The sequence below is a fragment of the Parasteatoda tepidariorum genome, chromosome 4 (assembly GCF_043381705.1).
Source record: "Parasteatoda tepidariorum isolate YZ-2023 chromosome 4, CAS_Ptep_4.0, whole genome shotgun sequence".
NCBI lineage: Eukaryota > Metazoa > Arthropoda > Arachnida > Araneae > Theridiidae > Parasteatoda > Parasteatoda tepidariorum.
The window spans coordinates 35,610,970-35,628,056 of record NC_092207.1 but is presented as its reverse complement, the minus strand read 5'-3'; the positions used below and the strand labels follow the sequence as shown (position 1 = coordinate 35,628,056).

The following is a 17,087-nucleotide window of genomic DNA, read 5'->3' as shown; positions in this document are numbered from 1 at the left end:
TCAAAATTATGTTACAGGGTAGTAATATCAAAATGCAAACAAATTATGAAAGGATCACTCAAGATTACGCTGTGAGGTTATGGTAATAATAAAATGTAAACAAATTGTTAAAGGATTACTCAGAATTATGCTGCGGTGTAGTAATCCTGCACAAATTTGTTTGTATTTTGATGTAAACTATGTATAAATTTTATGATACGGATGGATATAAAACAGAATTTCTTATGAAAAATTTCTCACGCGATATATCGTCTTGTTAACTGTTTCAAAAGTATGAAAAAATAGACAGTTACAGAATTTTTATAAATTAAGCAGTGTCAAGTAAGCAGTTAAGACATATCTATAATACTGAAAACTAAACTAAAAATTTTAAGTATTTTAGATTGAACACTGGAAAAATTGAAAAGAGATTCAATTTTAATGAAACATTGAAAAGAGAGTAGTGAAAAGAGAAGAGATTCAATTCAATTAAGTATATAAACAGTTTACAGCACGAGGAAGTGTTAAGTAATTCAATAAATTTTCCTGTTTCATATTCTTCATTTTGTGCATCTTTATTCATATTGAAATGTGAATTTCTATATAATTACATGAAGAATATTGAAATTGTTCATATAATTTTTCTTAATTTTACCGAGTTTAGGTTCGTTGAATGATGCAAGCGACTTAAATGTTGAAAGAAATCAACATATCTTTTATTATATTTGGGACGAAAATGTTCAAGCAATATGTGAAAGGAATAAGTAGTTTTAGCACTGTCGCAATGCAGTTAAATCATTGTGAAAAATAGCGAAGGTATTTTTAATTTAAAATGGAAAACATTTTAAAATGGGGTGCCATTTCAAGCATTATAAAAGTGCTGAACAATTCATACGGGGTGAAATATGATAATGCAGAATTCAAGTACTATATTGAAAAGTATGAATAACTCATCCACTGAAAGGGATAAACAATTCAAGTTCTGTTAGTGAAATAAGTTTTCGAGCATCGGAAGAAAAATGAATATTTCATTCATTGTTATAAGGGAATATGCTTGAAAGTTGTATTATTAAATGAATGAGGCTTTCAAGCATTGTAAAAATAATAAATACAGCAAACATTGATATAGGGATGATCATTTAAAATATTTTGAAAGAAAACAATAAAAATAAATAAAAGCTTGTAGCTTGAACCCTCATAATATGATTCATTGTTATATTGTGCTTGCACAAATCTTATTAATATAAAATTTTAGTAACATTTCTTTTAACTTTCAATATAAAAAAAAGTATGATAATTTTTTTTTTTTAGTTTTGATAAAGGGAATTTTATTAGCTAAAAACAAAATAAATTAAAACATTTAATGCACCGAAAATTATTATCGTTATTAGGTTATTAAATATGAAAATAAGTTTAAAAGCTCCTCAAGGCAACATAATTCGAACAGATTTTATGAAAAAACTATTTACATAAATGCAATCCGTCGATTACATATCATTTATGTACCAAAGAAACAAAAGTTTGATTTTGTTCTGTACATAAAGATAATTAACTGGAAAAATACACGAATGAGGATTCATAAACAGACGTACGACTGTTTCGGTGTAATAATGAGGAATTTTTCCCGTGTCGAAATTCGGTAATAGTGGGAAAAAATTCTGTGCTTCTACACTTAATTATGTAACTCCAAAACGATCACATATACCGATCTACGTCATAGTACTAAAAGAATCTTATGTTTGATCATGTGTTTTATTTATTTATGCATCATTTACTGCTTGAAAAATTTTAAACTAATTCTGAATGTTTTGAGAAACGTTAGTCAATAGGAGACAAATCCGGAGATTATAAAGGATGATTTAGAACTTCAAACTTCAACTATATGAGTTTGATCTCTTCATTTGTTGTGTATAGCGGGAAAAAAACACTTTTTAAGTAACCGACCCTGGATAAGATGGTAAAAATTTCGAATGCAAAATTTGAATTTACTGACTTTATTGTTGTAGGCACTAGACGTCGCACTAGAGCTGCACAATGGGCTATTGGCGACGCTCTGGGAAACATCCCTGAGGATGATCCGAAGACATGCCATCACAGTTTTGATCCTCTGCAGAGGGGATGGCAACCCTGCTTCGGTAGCCCGACGACCTACACGCGAAGTCGTACGGTAGAACAGTTTAACGAGGACCAATACCGCACACCCTCGGTTCCTACGCAGACTAATCCAAGTTGTCACCCACACGCTCACTAACCGCAGTCAGTGATGCTTGACTTCGGTGATCTGCTGGGAGCCGTGTCTTAACGATCATTAGTCCACTGCGGGACTTGAATTTACTGACAGTAATGTTTCTAGTTAAGTATTTGGCATGTTTGTAGGGAAATACAATCGGATAAATGCAGAAATAATTATAATTTTATTTTATAGGAATGATATAACACGGTTTTATTATTTAGGCTTACTAAGAATTTGGACTTCTGCTAGTAATAAGCCACAAATTTTTAAGCTTATGTATTTTCTTACCTTGAGTTAAGTAACAGTATGGCAAGCCACAATAAAGGTAGTTCAAAATGGTTGAAAAAATCTTTTTGACGGGAATAATTCTTTAAGATATGATGTCGATTTAAATATTAAAAGTAATTAAATAGAGAAACATAGGATCATTCAGTCCAAAAGCACTTAAAAATTTTATATATAAATTTATTCAGATGTATAATCATCGTTGATTTAAATATCTTCAATACATTATTGCTTTTACATCAATTTATTCTATGATTCACGAACGAGCAGTTCTTTAGGCCATTATTATGGAACCATCCATTTATTTTTGAGTTTTTTTTCAGTTTGGAAACTGAATTTCACAGCAAAAATAACAATAAATAAAAAAATGTGGGCAATGATAAAAAATGATGAATATAGTTTTTTGTTTCAGTATTTTTCAAATTTTTACAACAAAACTTAATTACATTTAGTATTGCATGCCATTATATTTTTTTGCGTCACAATACACCCGCTATTAAATGTCATTCTGATTTTACTTATTTTGCTTACTGGTTAGAATTAGTAATGAGTTATTCAGTTAAATTTCAAAATTTCCAGGGTAATTAAATATTTAAATAACAAAAAAATTCAATTAGTTTTGAATTGCGCAGGTGATACATCATATAAAACTATCGTCTGCACCATTATTCTCTGGCCATTTCGAAACGTTAAAGAAGAATTTCTTTTTGATTCAAACTTTGTTGCCATTCTTTGATCACTTAATGTAGTTCTCTAACATTCTGATGCCACCCTTTAAGAGAAAAATCTCATCAGAAGTAGTATGACTCCCTTGACAACGCAATAGCGATATTCTTCTAAGACTTTACTCCTCATCTAATAAAGAATTTTGCCGCACGGATCGGAGATAAATAGATTGCTTTGGCGTTTTGGGAGTTTTAGAAAGATGTTCACAAAAGATTTTTTTTATTTGTTTAGTTGGCACCAAAGGCGAAGTAAAAAGGAAGGATTTCGCAACCATGAAGGGATATAGTGAGTTGCAAGTAATACATTCTATCGTTTTCTTTTTACACAGTATTGAAATAAATTATGGCACAGAATAATTTAACAAGTTGCATTATGCTAGTAAAGTGAAGTATCTAGAGTAGAAATAAAAAAATTGATTTGAATTACGGCTTTATTTAATTAACTTCATCACTTAATTATTGGGTTTTAAAAGTTGGTTTCCTGGGAAATAGAAATTACTGAATTCATTTAGAAATTTCATTTGCATTAGGTTGTTCTAGATGATGAAAAAACAGCGAACTACTTAAATATATTTATACACTACAGTTTCCTGAGAATAATGTTAAATAACATAAATCTGAACTTAACAAAATTATTTATTTATTGTTTGAATTCATTCACTGTAAAAGATAAATAAATTCTACAGAAGAAAAACATTTCTTTTTCACAGAGAAAAACTGTTCAAAGTAAAATATAGTTTTTTCTCTTTTTATCCGTTATCTGCTCACTGTAAAAACTTCCAGTTCCTTTTACAGATTTTTTTCTGCGTATCTGACGGTTTAAAGCTATTTTATTGACAAAGCGGGTTTTCTCTGTTTTTCATCTTTATCATCAATGGATTAAAACTGCCAGTTAAAATTTAAGTTTTTCCTTGCAGTTTTGCTAAGCATTCAATAACTCTACTTTTTTCAAATCATTTGACTATTATTTTTTATATTTACTTTTATTTTTCCGGAATTATTTTATGATTTTGAATTTTGTATAAATAAATGCACGGTTGGAATTTATTGTCAAATTGATACTCTTCTTGATTATCATATTACTTTAGATATAATTTTTTGGTAAATTGTCAGACATTTTTATACGGCCACTATAGTTTTAAACTTTTTAACACTTGAATATTATTTTAATAAAAAAAAGCTTTTTAGATAAAAACAGTTAAAAGATTTTTCTCATACTAGGTCACTAGAGCCGCGATGGCTCAGGGGATAGAGCGCTCGCCCTTCCAATGAGACGAACCGGGTTCGAATCCCAGTTGATATGAATTCCGCACCCGGCTTGCACCGAGCACAGTGTTGACGTGAAATATCCTCAGTGGTAGATGGATTATGGGTTAGAGTCCCCTTGTCGTCAGGATAACCGTGGGAGGTTCTCGTGGTCTTCCTCTCCATGTAACGCAAGTGCGGGTTAGCTCCATCAAAAAAGTCCTCCACGAAGGCAAAATTTCGACAACTATGCTGATTTATTTCTGATTTTAATTAATTGTTTTGATACTGCTTTTAATGAATCATTTAATATTTGTTTATGGAAAGCAGTTATCGTTTTCCTCCATTTTTTTAAATTGCTATGCTTTGAAGCTTTCTCTGTTATGTAGTTTCGATTTTGTGTAAGTGCATATAAAGAAAAAAAAAGATTAACCAATCAAGACTCTTTTCGGGTTATCAGTACAGTAGGCAAATTAAAACACGGACCTCCCTGAATAACTTTTGATCTAATAATCGGATCTTCACGTTCTAGGACTCAATCTTAATGGTTCGAGAATGTGCCCTCAAATATGTTAATTTATTAGTGCAGTTAAGGACTCTGACGACAAAATGTACTTTCTCTGAATAAACATACCTTTTTTTCGTTGAATTTGAATTTCTGACTCCCAAAACATAGGGGGTAATCTGGGAAATATCGTTCAGATAGTTTGGTCAAGAGAGGAATTCAAAGTTTGGCCCCCTCAGTGTTAATTTTACTTTTTGCGTATTTCGTCATATCTCGAAATTTTTTAAACTAATTAAAAAATTTGTTTATCTAAAGGTAATTCCATGCAAAAAATAACTTTCAGTAAATATTATTAATTTTATTATTTTATTTAATAATAGTCTGAAAAATTTTGAATTGTAAGGCCTAAAATTTTTTCCATCATTTTAAAGAATGTAATTTTACACGGCAAAATACAAAACCTCCGCGTATGAGCGAAATCGGTCGAATAACCCCTGAGAAATCAAATTTTTTAAGAATTCCGCATGTTTGAAAGTTGATTTCTCATCAACAATTCGTCCGATTTCGCGCAGGTTTTGTATTTTTCCATTCATTAAAATGACGTAAGAAACTGCATACCTTACAATTTAAAATTTTTTTGACTATTATTAAATAAAATAATAAATATTTACTGAAAGTTCATTTTTGCATGTAATTATTTTTGGATAAATGAATTAATAATGGTGTAATGAATGAATTTTATAACCGATCATTAGATCAAAAGTTATTCAAGGAGGTTCACCCTTATTTGCGCACTATTCATCAGTCTATAATGCAAAATTTGATATTTAACTTTAGTGCATTTCTTAAATAAAATAAAATAATAGAGTACAAGAGCTTTCTTTTACTTTCAACATCAGTTGAAACCGTTCTTGAAGAAAAACAGCTCAGTTTTGTGTTCATAATTTACTGTCATGTTAGTTTTAAGAAAAGTTCTTTGTTTACTTAAAACAGTTAACACAGTTTGAAGGAGATAACTTCATTAAGTAAGGCATTGCGTGATGATGCTATACAGGCAGGCTGACCAACTAAATTAAGGCACGCAAGCAGAATAAGGGAATAAACGTGTTGGGGGCTTCTTTGCCCAGGGATCCATCATAGGTTTAATCTTCTGTGAGGATCCATGTCACGATGTTGACAATCGTGATTGGCTGATGTGTTGACAATCAAATATTTGTAGCTGATACCCTCATCACTGTTAGGGATAGGTTTCTCTTGAATTGTTCTGCTAACGATATGGTATATCTGGAAATATTTTACGGTTTTTATGTTGTCAATATTAACTGCTAAATAGTTGGTTGTTTTGATATCATTCGGAGGTTTCTTTGGGTGCCTAAGATCGTGCTTTATTGATTAACAATTTTCGAATACAAAAGAGCACTGCTATAAAATTTGGAAGAGTCGTGGTGGCTCAGGGGATAGAGCGTTCACCTTCTAATGAGGTGAACCGGGTTCGAATCCCAGCGATGGCTGGTTGAAACGAATTCCGTACCCAGCTCGCACCGAGCGCAGTGCTGATGTAAAATATCCTCAGCAGATAGACGGATCATGGGTTAGAGTCCCCTTACCATCAGGCAAACCATGGGAGATTTTCGTGGTTTTCCTTTCGATGTAACACAAATGCAAGCTAGTTCCATCAAAAAAAAAAAAAAAAAATTCCACCTCGAAGGCAAATTTCTTGCGATACTTGATCCAAAAGTTCCCTTATCCTTTGTGTTAAAAATTACAAGACTACGGAGGTCGTAACTCATCGGTCATCGGTCGTAAACTCAAAATTTGGTCGTCTGTTCAACGACGGCTCTAAAATAAAATAATTGCGACAAGGCGCATTAATTTAGGCTGACAAATTACTGCTTTATCATAATTAATTGATTTGTCTAACAAATTGTCAAACTATGCAAGTTATAGTCGCCATATCAAAACACTACAATAAAATAGCTATATCTCGGCCAATTTGAATGTAATTTTCGTCAAAAGTTATTAAAAAAAACATATATTTATTACAAAATTACGATAAATAAAAATACTGGTTTAAAAGCTCTCAAATATTCAGTTCGTAATAAAGTGCTCTAAGCTGCATACGATGACATTTTTGCTCAAGGATCGCTGCGCAATTCTCAATCTCTTATCCTGAGTCCTACTTCCCCAGCAAATTTGTAATTGATAAATCATCCTGTATTATGACTATCTTAAATGTAGAACAATAGATTACGGTGATTTTTGAGGGAAAATTTTTTTGTGAACTTTATTAAATGCTTCTGTTCTAGATACAGAAGGTGAGGTAGGAACAATCTTATCACCAAGTTTTTCAATTCTAAATAGTATAAGGAATAATAAATTGTTCTATAAATACCTAATAATGTATTCCTTTGACTGAGAACCTTGCTGTACACTAAAAGATCACCCGGACAAATTTGCATTGGTGGAATGACTACAATTGAATTACGACGATTTTTCTTCGATGGATCATCAACAGAGCTGTAAAAAAAATGAACAATTCAGTTTTCCCAATTATGCTGTAAAAAATTACTGTAAAAAGTACAGGCATTCAGAGTGCCAGTACCTTCAACCGTTAAATTCGTTTTTACCCTAAAATGTTATCGAACAAAAAATCTGATTTACCATAATTTTTATAGAAATATATACTGTGAAGTCACTAAATCAATGTAATTAAATGCAACTGTAAAAAGTATGGTATAAAATTTACGGTAAAAATGCATTTTACGGAAAATTGGATTTTGCAGATGTTGGACTCAGCGTGCCAGTACTTTTTACCTTAGTTTGATCCTTATTTTTTTTTTTACAGTGTACAAGAAGCGGTTTGTTTTATTTTACTTTTATTCGAAGTAATAAAATACGTCTTTTATTTTAATTTTAGAAAGAAAAAAAACTATCTTACATAAGCAAAAAGTTTTTATTTTATCGGTAATAAAATACTTTTTTTTTATTACAACAGTAACTATACTAAATAAATAAACATAAAAATATGAATGCAAATATCAAAAAACATATTCCTCACCGAGAGCAGCATGCTGTCCAGAAAATTGGGAAATTATGTGCAATGTTTTATTAAATAAGCAGTAACATAATTTTTTTAAATATATTAACGATAATATTTTTAATCATTTATCTTAAAACATTATACTATAATTGCTTTTTTAAGGTTTAATTTGATATTATTATAAATAAGAAAATAACGAAAACAGATTTTTAATCTAAATATGATGGCGCAGACCTGTTTGTCAAAACAATAACATTGTAGTTTTCTACCTTTCTTAATATATTTTCTTAACAATTTAAATTTGCTATAAGATAGAACAACGCAAAATATCTCAAATATATATTAAAAAAGTTAAATTAATAAGTTTCGATTCGACACTGGTGCCTCATCTACAGTTCAGTTAATATGTATAAAGCTTGAATAACTGCAATTTTCACTAAATGGTACACTGTAACTATCAATCTTTGCACTGTAAATTATTCCGGATTAAATTACGGCAAAACATACTGGCACCCTCAATGCAGCATCCGTAAAATCCATATTTAACTTAAAATTTTATACCGTAATTTTTATGAAAATATTTATTATATTACAGCGATTCAGTGATTTTACGGTTAATATTACTGTGAAAATTAAGGTGTAAATTTTTATGGCAAAAATAGTTTTTGCGGAAAAATGTACTGGCAACCGGAGTGCTGGTGGTTTTTACTGTAATTTCATACGGAATTTTTTACAGATCATTTAGGGACAGATGTTAACTATAGATATTAAAAAGAGACGTTGAATTGGATCGGTCTTGCTCTTCAAATCAAACTATCTGATTCGATAAGAACAACATTCACTTGGGCTCCAGATGACCATAGGAAGAGAGGACAACCAAAAATGATCTCCCGTCAGATAAGCTTAAAGGAGACATTTCCCGTTGGACTAATAGTTAGAGAAGCAGGCAGTTTTGGACCGAAGAGGTTGGTGTAGAAAATTCGAAACCTCAAGAGATATGGAGGTATACAGAGATCTATGAATACACTATCTACCCATAAGTATTTGGACACCTATGCAAATGACTATATCTGCGGTCCTGAGATACGTCACGCCCTCCGCCCGTATATATCGTGTAGGGAATAACATCGGCATTAGTCCCATGTAAGATGCCTACTGCACGATTTTGGATGACAATGTGCTTCCTACGTTGTGGCAGTTTTACGGTGTGAACCCCTGTTACTTCCAGGACGACAATGCCAGCTGTCATGTCGCGAGGGTCACCAAGGCTTGGTATGGTGCCAATGGGGTTAATCGAATGGACTGGCCTGCCCAGAGCTCAGACCTGAACCCTATCGAGAACCTTTGGGACGAGTTGGATCGCCGAATTAAGGTTACTGATTTCATTACTGATTCAAAACTCATTAATTACTGATTTCAAAAGAAATGTTATTTCCTTTTAAAATGTTCTCTTTAATAAAAAATGATGTTGATAATTTTTTTACTTGATAATATATATTTTTTTCCCCGGCGGAACAGTCCATTTCTAGCTGCAACTTCAAATTTACTTATTTTTTTTAAAATCTTATTTCCTTTGAAAAAAGTTATTTTTTCCCCCACAAATTTCCTTTTTTTTCCATTTCATAAGTATTAGAGACGTCGTTTTTCTTTAATCTTTTAAAAGAACATGCTTAATTTCATTAATAAAAAGCACCATTTAATGTGTCGTCAAGCATATAATTCCATTAAAGAGTTCAGATGTTTTGTTTTAGTCATAACTTTTTTGTTTGCCGTCAGTTTCTTATTAAGTAATTTTGTAAGTCTCTGTGGTTTAGAAAATATATTATTGATATTGATTTTTGATTAGACAATACTTTACCCGAAACTTAAGAGGGAAAAAAACTAAATTTTTAAATAGTAACTTAATTTTGAATGAATTGAATTCTATGTTTTAGGGAAGCTAGTTTAGGAAATAAATGTAAATAAATATAGCCAATCACTTTCAATAATAAATAAATTTTAAAAAAAATCACTTTTAATCGGTATTAAAATGAAATGTTAACAGTTTAAAGGGAGAAGCTTAAATAATATGACATTTAGTTAATGAAAAGTAAACATGAGTTGCAAAAATTTAAGTGCATGCAAAATCATATAATTTTTTTCCATGAATTAGGATTTTTGTCTAAGTAGGAAAAATAGAAATATGGGAATAAATAGGAATAACTGAAAAATAGGGTTCGAATAGTTTAATCAGGAGAGCTGTTCAAGTTTTGGGTTCTTTATATTAAATTGAAATATTCCCTTATTTTAATTTGTCTTTATTTTTTACTTCTTGCATGCTTCGCCTTGCTCGAATCAAAAAAGTCTCTTAACTCACTTTTGAAACTTGTTCGCTGAATGATAATTTTTAATTGTAAGGTATGAAATTTTATTATATAAAATTCGGTGAAAAGTTTTTTTTAAAGAAATTTCGAATACTTTTACGTCAAGTTGATTCTTCTTAGCATAAAATATATAGCTCAGCATGAAATTTCAGTTCCAAAGGCACTAGCTGGACTAAAAGTTTTGAGCTATATCATTTAACTTTTATTAAAAACAAGAACAAATTTTAAAATACGAACAGATTTAGAACTTTTGAACACCCTTGTATGAAGAAAAAAATTCGGGTAAAATTACCGAACTGTATGCTAATGCTGTTTCTGGTAAACAAAACCATGATTCTGCTCAACAAAACTAATATATACGGTATTTAAACCATTCATTTGGTAATTTTTCATATGGTAACGGTTTACCGGAATTTCTGTTTTTCAAAATAACAGTTGTTATTGCCACACATTTAATAAGAAGAAAATACAAAACTGGAAATTTAATTCAATCGAATAAATGATTTTTATGGCAATATCATAAGAGGTAACATGATAAAAATACCACAATTTATAAATATGTTATAAAACCATATTTTATTGTTAATTTTTCCAAAATCATTTCAAAAGCGCTTCGTTAAAAATTACCGAGGCTTATGGTATACTGGTAAATGTTACCACATTCGGGTAATTTTGGTCATACTTTGCTTTCTCGGTATGTAATAGATGAAAAACTCTTTGGTGACCGGAATCATAAGCGAATGTAGAAAGTTAAAAATCGAAGCATATTTATAGCAATTATAATATTAAAACAAAATAAGATTTAAATGTTTCCAAAAACAATTCATAGGTGAATAGCTGGGTTCAGCATTTTTTTATTCTCAAAAGGAGAGCTATGCCATTTCAAAGCACTTAACCGCGTCGCTGTGAGGCACTGTAATCTAAGCTTATCTACTTTAATTTAAAACTCCACATTTTAAAACATAAAGCTTAATCTCTAACCTTAAATATTTGATCACCCATGGCGAGTGTAAATTTTGCGCTTCGATTTATAGGGTCATTTTCCAATTTGGCTTCCCAAAACGCTTCGAAAAATCTGCTAACCGTTGAGCCATACTATCTGTACCTTGAACCACATTAAAAGTTCAAATTTGCTGCAATCTTGATTACGGTGATAAATTGAACCATGTTCTTCTACACGCAATACAGTTTCAGGCGAATGGTAATACGGTTTAAATTAGAATCATATGAAAGGCTGCAATAAATTTGAGCCATATTATAGTTCAACAAGCTCCACAATTTCTAACAGTTGCTCCAGAAAAAAAAGGAAAATTTAAACATATATTTATATTTAAAATAATAATATATTTGAAGCATTTAAAATAAGAAGAAAATTATACAAAATAATTAAATATTAAGAGTGTTTTGTTACTGCTGAGTTAGTAGAAATATTTTTTTCTGCTGAATGCTATGAGACCAAGTTTGAGACGATAAAACTAATAGTTTAAAAGTTATTATGGTTTTATGCTTAAAAAGAACAATTTATGACTTGTACCTATTTATATATCTAGCATTGTTATCTAAACAAGAGAAAGTATGTGCAATCTTTAGTTGTGAATTGAATAAAACCTAATAGGATTATTAGTTCCAAAATAAAGAGGTTTTTATTAATAAAAAGTACTATTTTTCACTTGTTAACAATTTTAATACAGATCCTAATGGTTATCTATACAAGTGGGGTAATATTTCTTGTGCTATCTTTGAGAAGATCTAGATTTGATAATTGTAAAATGTGTAAATTAATACATTTAAAGCTTTAAACATAATCTGAGTGCTTTATTAAAAGCAAAATTTAAATTTAAACTTTGGGTTTAGGGCACTTAAACTATGGCTTTTTTCTACTCAAGTTATGAAAATATCTAAACTAAATAATAATAAGTTGTGAAAATTATTGTATAGAAAAATTTAAATACACTCTATAACAAAAAAATCGACGCACCTAGAAGCAATCATCCGATTGCTTTGAAATTTCGTATGCATGAATGTTTTAAACAGATATGGCTGGAATGATGCCGACTGGGGACGTATAGTCTTTAGCGACGAATCCCGCTTCCAACTGTGTCCTGACGATCATCGAAGGCGTGTTTGGAGACGCACAGGGCAGAGGGGGGATCCTGCCTTCACTATTGCACGCCACACTGGCCTTCAACAAAGCATTATGTTCTGGGGTGCCATTTCCCTTGACAGCCGGACCCCTTTGGTCGTCATTTGAGGTACACTTACTGCACAGCGGTATGTCGACGACATCCTAAGACCTGTTTTGCTACCGTTCCTTTTGCAGCTCCCAGGGCTGGTTTTTCAGCAGGGCAATGCCAGACCACATACGGCACGTGTTGTTATTAACTGTCTGTAAGCTTGTCAAACTCTTCCTTGGCCTGCCAGATCACCAGATCTCTCTCCCATCGAGCATGTCCGGGATATGATGGGAAGGCGATTGCATCTGGCAAGGAATGTTGATGACCTCGTTCGACAATTGGATCGAATTTGGCAGGAAATACCGCAAGAGACCATCCGGGAGCTTTATCGGTCTATGCCACGCCGTGTGGCAGCTTGTATCCAGGCTAGAGGCGAGTGAACACCTTATTGAACTTGTTACTGTAACTCTGCAATAAATTATTCCATTGTTCTGAAATTTTAATCATTTACTATTCTGTACATTGTCTTCCTATCCACCAATTTTCGTTTCAATCGGACATTTCCTTCTTGGTGCTTCGATTTTTTTGTTATAGAGTGTATTTGAAAAATTTATACGAAGAGAAATTAAAATTTTTACTTAGAGTTCAGGGCTTTCAAGTTTTGAGTAATTTGCATTCGAAGTTTGAGAAAATCTGATCAGAATAATTATAAAAAGTATAATTAGTTACTAAATTGTAACGTTCTATTGTAAAAATTTTTTTGTAAAGTAAACAAAGAAATTTAATGTATTGAATTTTATTTCATTTTAGTAGGGGTATTGTTTAAAATCAGTGAAACATAAATTCGTCGTACTATCAAAGAAAATGTTTTCCAACATTTAAAAACGCGATTAATGAAAACTCCAATTGAATCTTTTGCAGAAATAAGTAGTTGTTCTTGTTTTCTGAAATATCGTTTGCATTTTCCAAAATAAAAAACTAAATAATAAAAATGTCTTCGTTAAAAAACTAAGTAAATAAACTGTCGCGTAACAGCGTATCGGAGAAATTCTTTTACTCTGAATAAATGCAGAAAAATTTTCGAAACTGATTTCGAAATTTTGATTTTATTTTCAACCAAGAAAGGTTTCTATCTTAATTAAGTCACTCAAACTCCTCTTTTATTAGCGTCTTTAAAAATTTATTCACTCAATAAAATGCCGAGTTCGTAAAAGCTTTTGACATTGTATATTTCAGTGTCAATTGAAGAATGTAATTAATTTCACTTTTAACTCGAGGCGGTGAAAAAAGTTTTTTCAGTTTTTTTACACTGATTTTTTTGTATGAATTTTCAGTTATCCCACTGCAATTAAATACTTATTTTTTTACATGTATATTTCTTTTAATCTTGTTCGTTAAAATACTTGCAGTTTTTCCCTCAAGATTTTCTTTTTTCGGAAAAATCAATGAATTTTTTTTTATTAATGAAAAGGTTTAAATGCTTGTATCTTTTTTGTTTCAAAAGAAATTTTAGGAAAAAAATGTTGTTGAAAAATAATGAACTCACGTAACATCACAGAGACGTGTAATAATATTACAATTTCTTATAAAAACTAAAGCCTTTTGTTAATTAGTGCTGGAATAAAAAAATGCTTGCTCATTTAAAGTTTCTTTCTCTTAACCATCGCCAATTTAAAACTAAATTTCCAGTAAGCATTTTTACAGTGTTTATTTTAGTAAAATGTATTCATTTGGGAATATTAAGTATCGACAATTTTTTCTTTTAATTATTTATATTTTTTATTATAAAGGTTAAATGTGAATTTAATTAAACCATCTTGTGCTAAAAGTTTAATAAACAATTTGAATCTTATCGAATTACAAATTTTTTTAAATATTAATTTGTTCTTTCTCTAAGATTAATAACCAATTAATGCTAATAAATAAATAATAAAATAAATTATCTAAATCTAAATTAATAGCTAAACTTATTATAGTTTAAGCGAAAGAAAAAATTAAACATTTTTGCCAAAAAAACATGGTTGCACGGGTATATATTCATATAAATTTCTCTTTTAATAATTTTTTTTTATAAGGGTTAATTGCAAATTTAAATAAACCATCTTGTGTTAAAGGTTTAATAAACAATTTGAATCTTTTCTAATATCTTTTTTAGTTTTTTCTTTCTTTTATTAATAACCAATTAATGCTAATAAATAAATAATAAAATAAATTTTCTGAATCTAAAGATAGCTAAACTTATTATAGCTAAAGTGAAAGAAAAAATTAAACATTTTTGTAATAAAACATGGGTGTACATAAAGGGTATATTTATTCAGATACATTACTAGGTCAGTGAAATAATTGCTTTTGGAGTGTTAAGATTTAGAAAACAAGTAATTTACGTTCAATTCAAAACTTTCTACAAAAAATCTCTGTAGAATCTGTCTAAAGAAATATTAGTTAAAATAAAAATAATAATAATAAAACGAAAATTAAAAATAATTTTTTAGGATGCAATTATTGAATTTTAGGATTCGTGTAAGAATACACACAAAAAGCTTTTTTTACAATAGGAATTGTTAATCCGATTACAATTGGTGACAAGTAGAAGCAAGACAAGGCAAATAATATTATTCAAAACAAATAAAGATATCAAAACCTTCGTCTACTTAGAGTAAAATTTTGAAGAAAAATTGTTTCAGTTGACACGTAGAAAAATATACGTTATTAAAATGCAAATATTTTGAGAAACGCGTTCTTTACAGGATTATTCTATAAAGTGTTCTGCATGCTAATGACAAATGTGTTTTTTTCATAATTGCTCGATCATCTACACATGTTTTAAATGTGAATGAAAAATGCGTTTTTACCTAATTATTCTATTGCGAGAAATACAAATGAAAATTATGTTTTCTTTTCATTTATTATTTACTTTAGAAGTGCTAGGATATAAATAAAAACGTGTTTTACACGATTATTCTACTCTTTGCTTTGAATGCAAAACAGAAACGCGTTTTACACATGTTTTTTCCCATTTATTATTTATTTTAGAAGTGTTAGGATATAATTAAAAATATGCTTTACACGATTATTCTATTCTTTGTTTTGAATGCAAAACAGAAGCGCGTTTTACACATGTTTTTTTTCTTCCATTTATTATCTACTGCAGAAGTGTTAGGATATAATTAAAAATATGTTTTACAGAATTATTCTATTCTTTGTTTTGAATGCAAAACAGAAGCGCGTTTTACACATGTTTTTTTTCTTCCATTTATTATCTACTGCAGAAGTGTTAGGATATAATTAAAAATATGTTTTACACGATTATTCTATTCTTTGTTTTGAATGCAAAACAGAAACGCGTTTTACACATGTTTTTTTCATTTATTATTTACTTTAAAAGTGTTAGGATATAAATAAAAACGTGTTTTACACGATTATTCCACTCTTTGTTTTGAATGCAAAACAGAAATGCGTTTTACACATGTTTTTTTCATTTATTATTTACTTTAGAAGTGTTAAGATATAAATAAAAACGTGTTTTACACGGTTATTCCACTCTTTGTTTTGAATGCAAAATAGAAACGCGTTTTACACATTTTTTTTTTATTTACACATGTTTTGCATGCGTATGAAAAACTCGTTTATTAAAACAAAAAAGAGATGTTTATGTACTGTATACTTACGTGGGGGAAGTTTCGGTTGGAGAATGTACATCACCTTCATCGGTTGCACTCTCGTAATCATCTGTTATCATCTGCAAAAAAGAAAACGACAGCTAGAATTTTGATAAAGAAAACAATTAATAACATTTTACTTTATCATCGAAGATGCACACAGCCTTTTAAAATAGTGAATCTGAGATAATAAAGTTCGATTGTACCCTTGAAGTTCTGAATACAATTCAAATATAATCGAACTGTCGCGTTTAATATCGGAACTAATTCGTTTCTGAAACGGACTTGAGTGAGACAATTATGCGAGTGAGATACGTATTTACGTTACGTGGTGAAGAAAATCTTCCATGGTTAGCCTGAAGACAATATGGTCCAGTGGAAGCACAAATTTAGCCTTTTAGAACCTCACAATATAAAAAAAAAATTGAAATTTAATTTCCAAGACATTAAAGCAAGAAATAACAGAAAAGTACCGACAAATTTTAAGTAAATATCAAGGTTAATTAAAATTTGATTTATAACTAAGTTTTGAAATCAAAAAACTTGCATTGTCATTTTTAAACTATTTAATTATTTTTATATCTTGCGAAGTGAGTTTTTTTATTTTTAGTCGAAAATATTCTAGCTTTGTCAATTTCATTAAGCTAATGCGATAAAGAATTTGAAAAAGATCCTAATAATTTTGGGAAAAAAAATTCAATCCACTCATTTTGTAAAACATTAAATCATGAAATAACAAAAGAAAAAAAATGTTTTCAAATTTTATGTGAAGATTAAAGTTAATCAGAGCTTGATTAACAACTAAAATTTGTCTTTTTTTAAATAATATTTTTAATTCTTAGTAGAATTTTTTTCAAATTTTTAATATATATATATATA

General features: G+C 29.9%; 1 protein-coding gene across 1 annotated transcript in view; it reads right to left on the bottom strand.

Annotated features, from left to right (window-relative positions):
• The window catches only part of LOC107437838 (uncharacterized), a 327,128-nt gene that overhangs the window by 52,520 nt on the left and 257,521 nt on the right, over positions 1–17,087 (bottom strand). Inside the window, exons 8-9 of the mRNA XM_016049967.3 lie at positions 16,218–16,288; positions 7,365–7,489 (exon numbers count right to left, since the gene is read on the bottom strand). Of these exons, the coding sequence (XP_015905453.2) occupies positions 7,365–7,489; positions 16,218–16,288 (196 nt within the window). The remainder of the gene's footprint in view (positions 1–7,364; positions 7,490–16,217; positions 16,289–17,087) is intronic.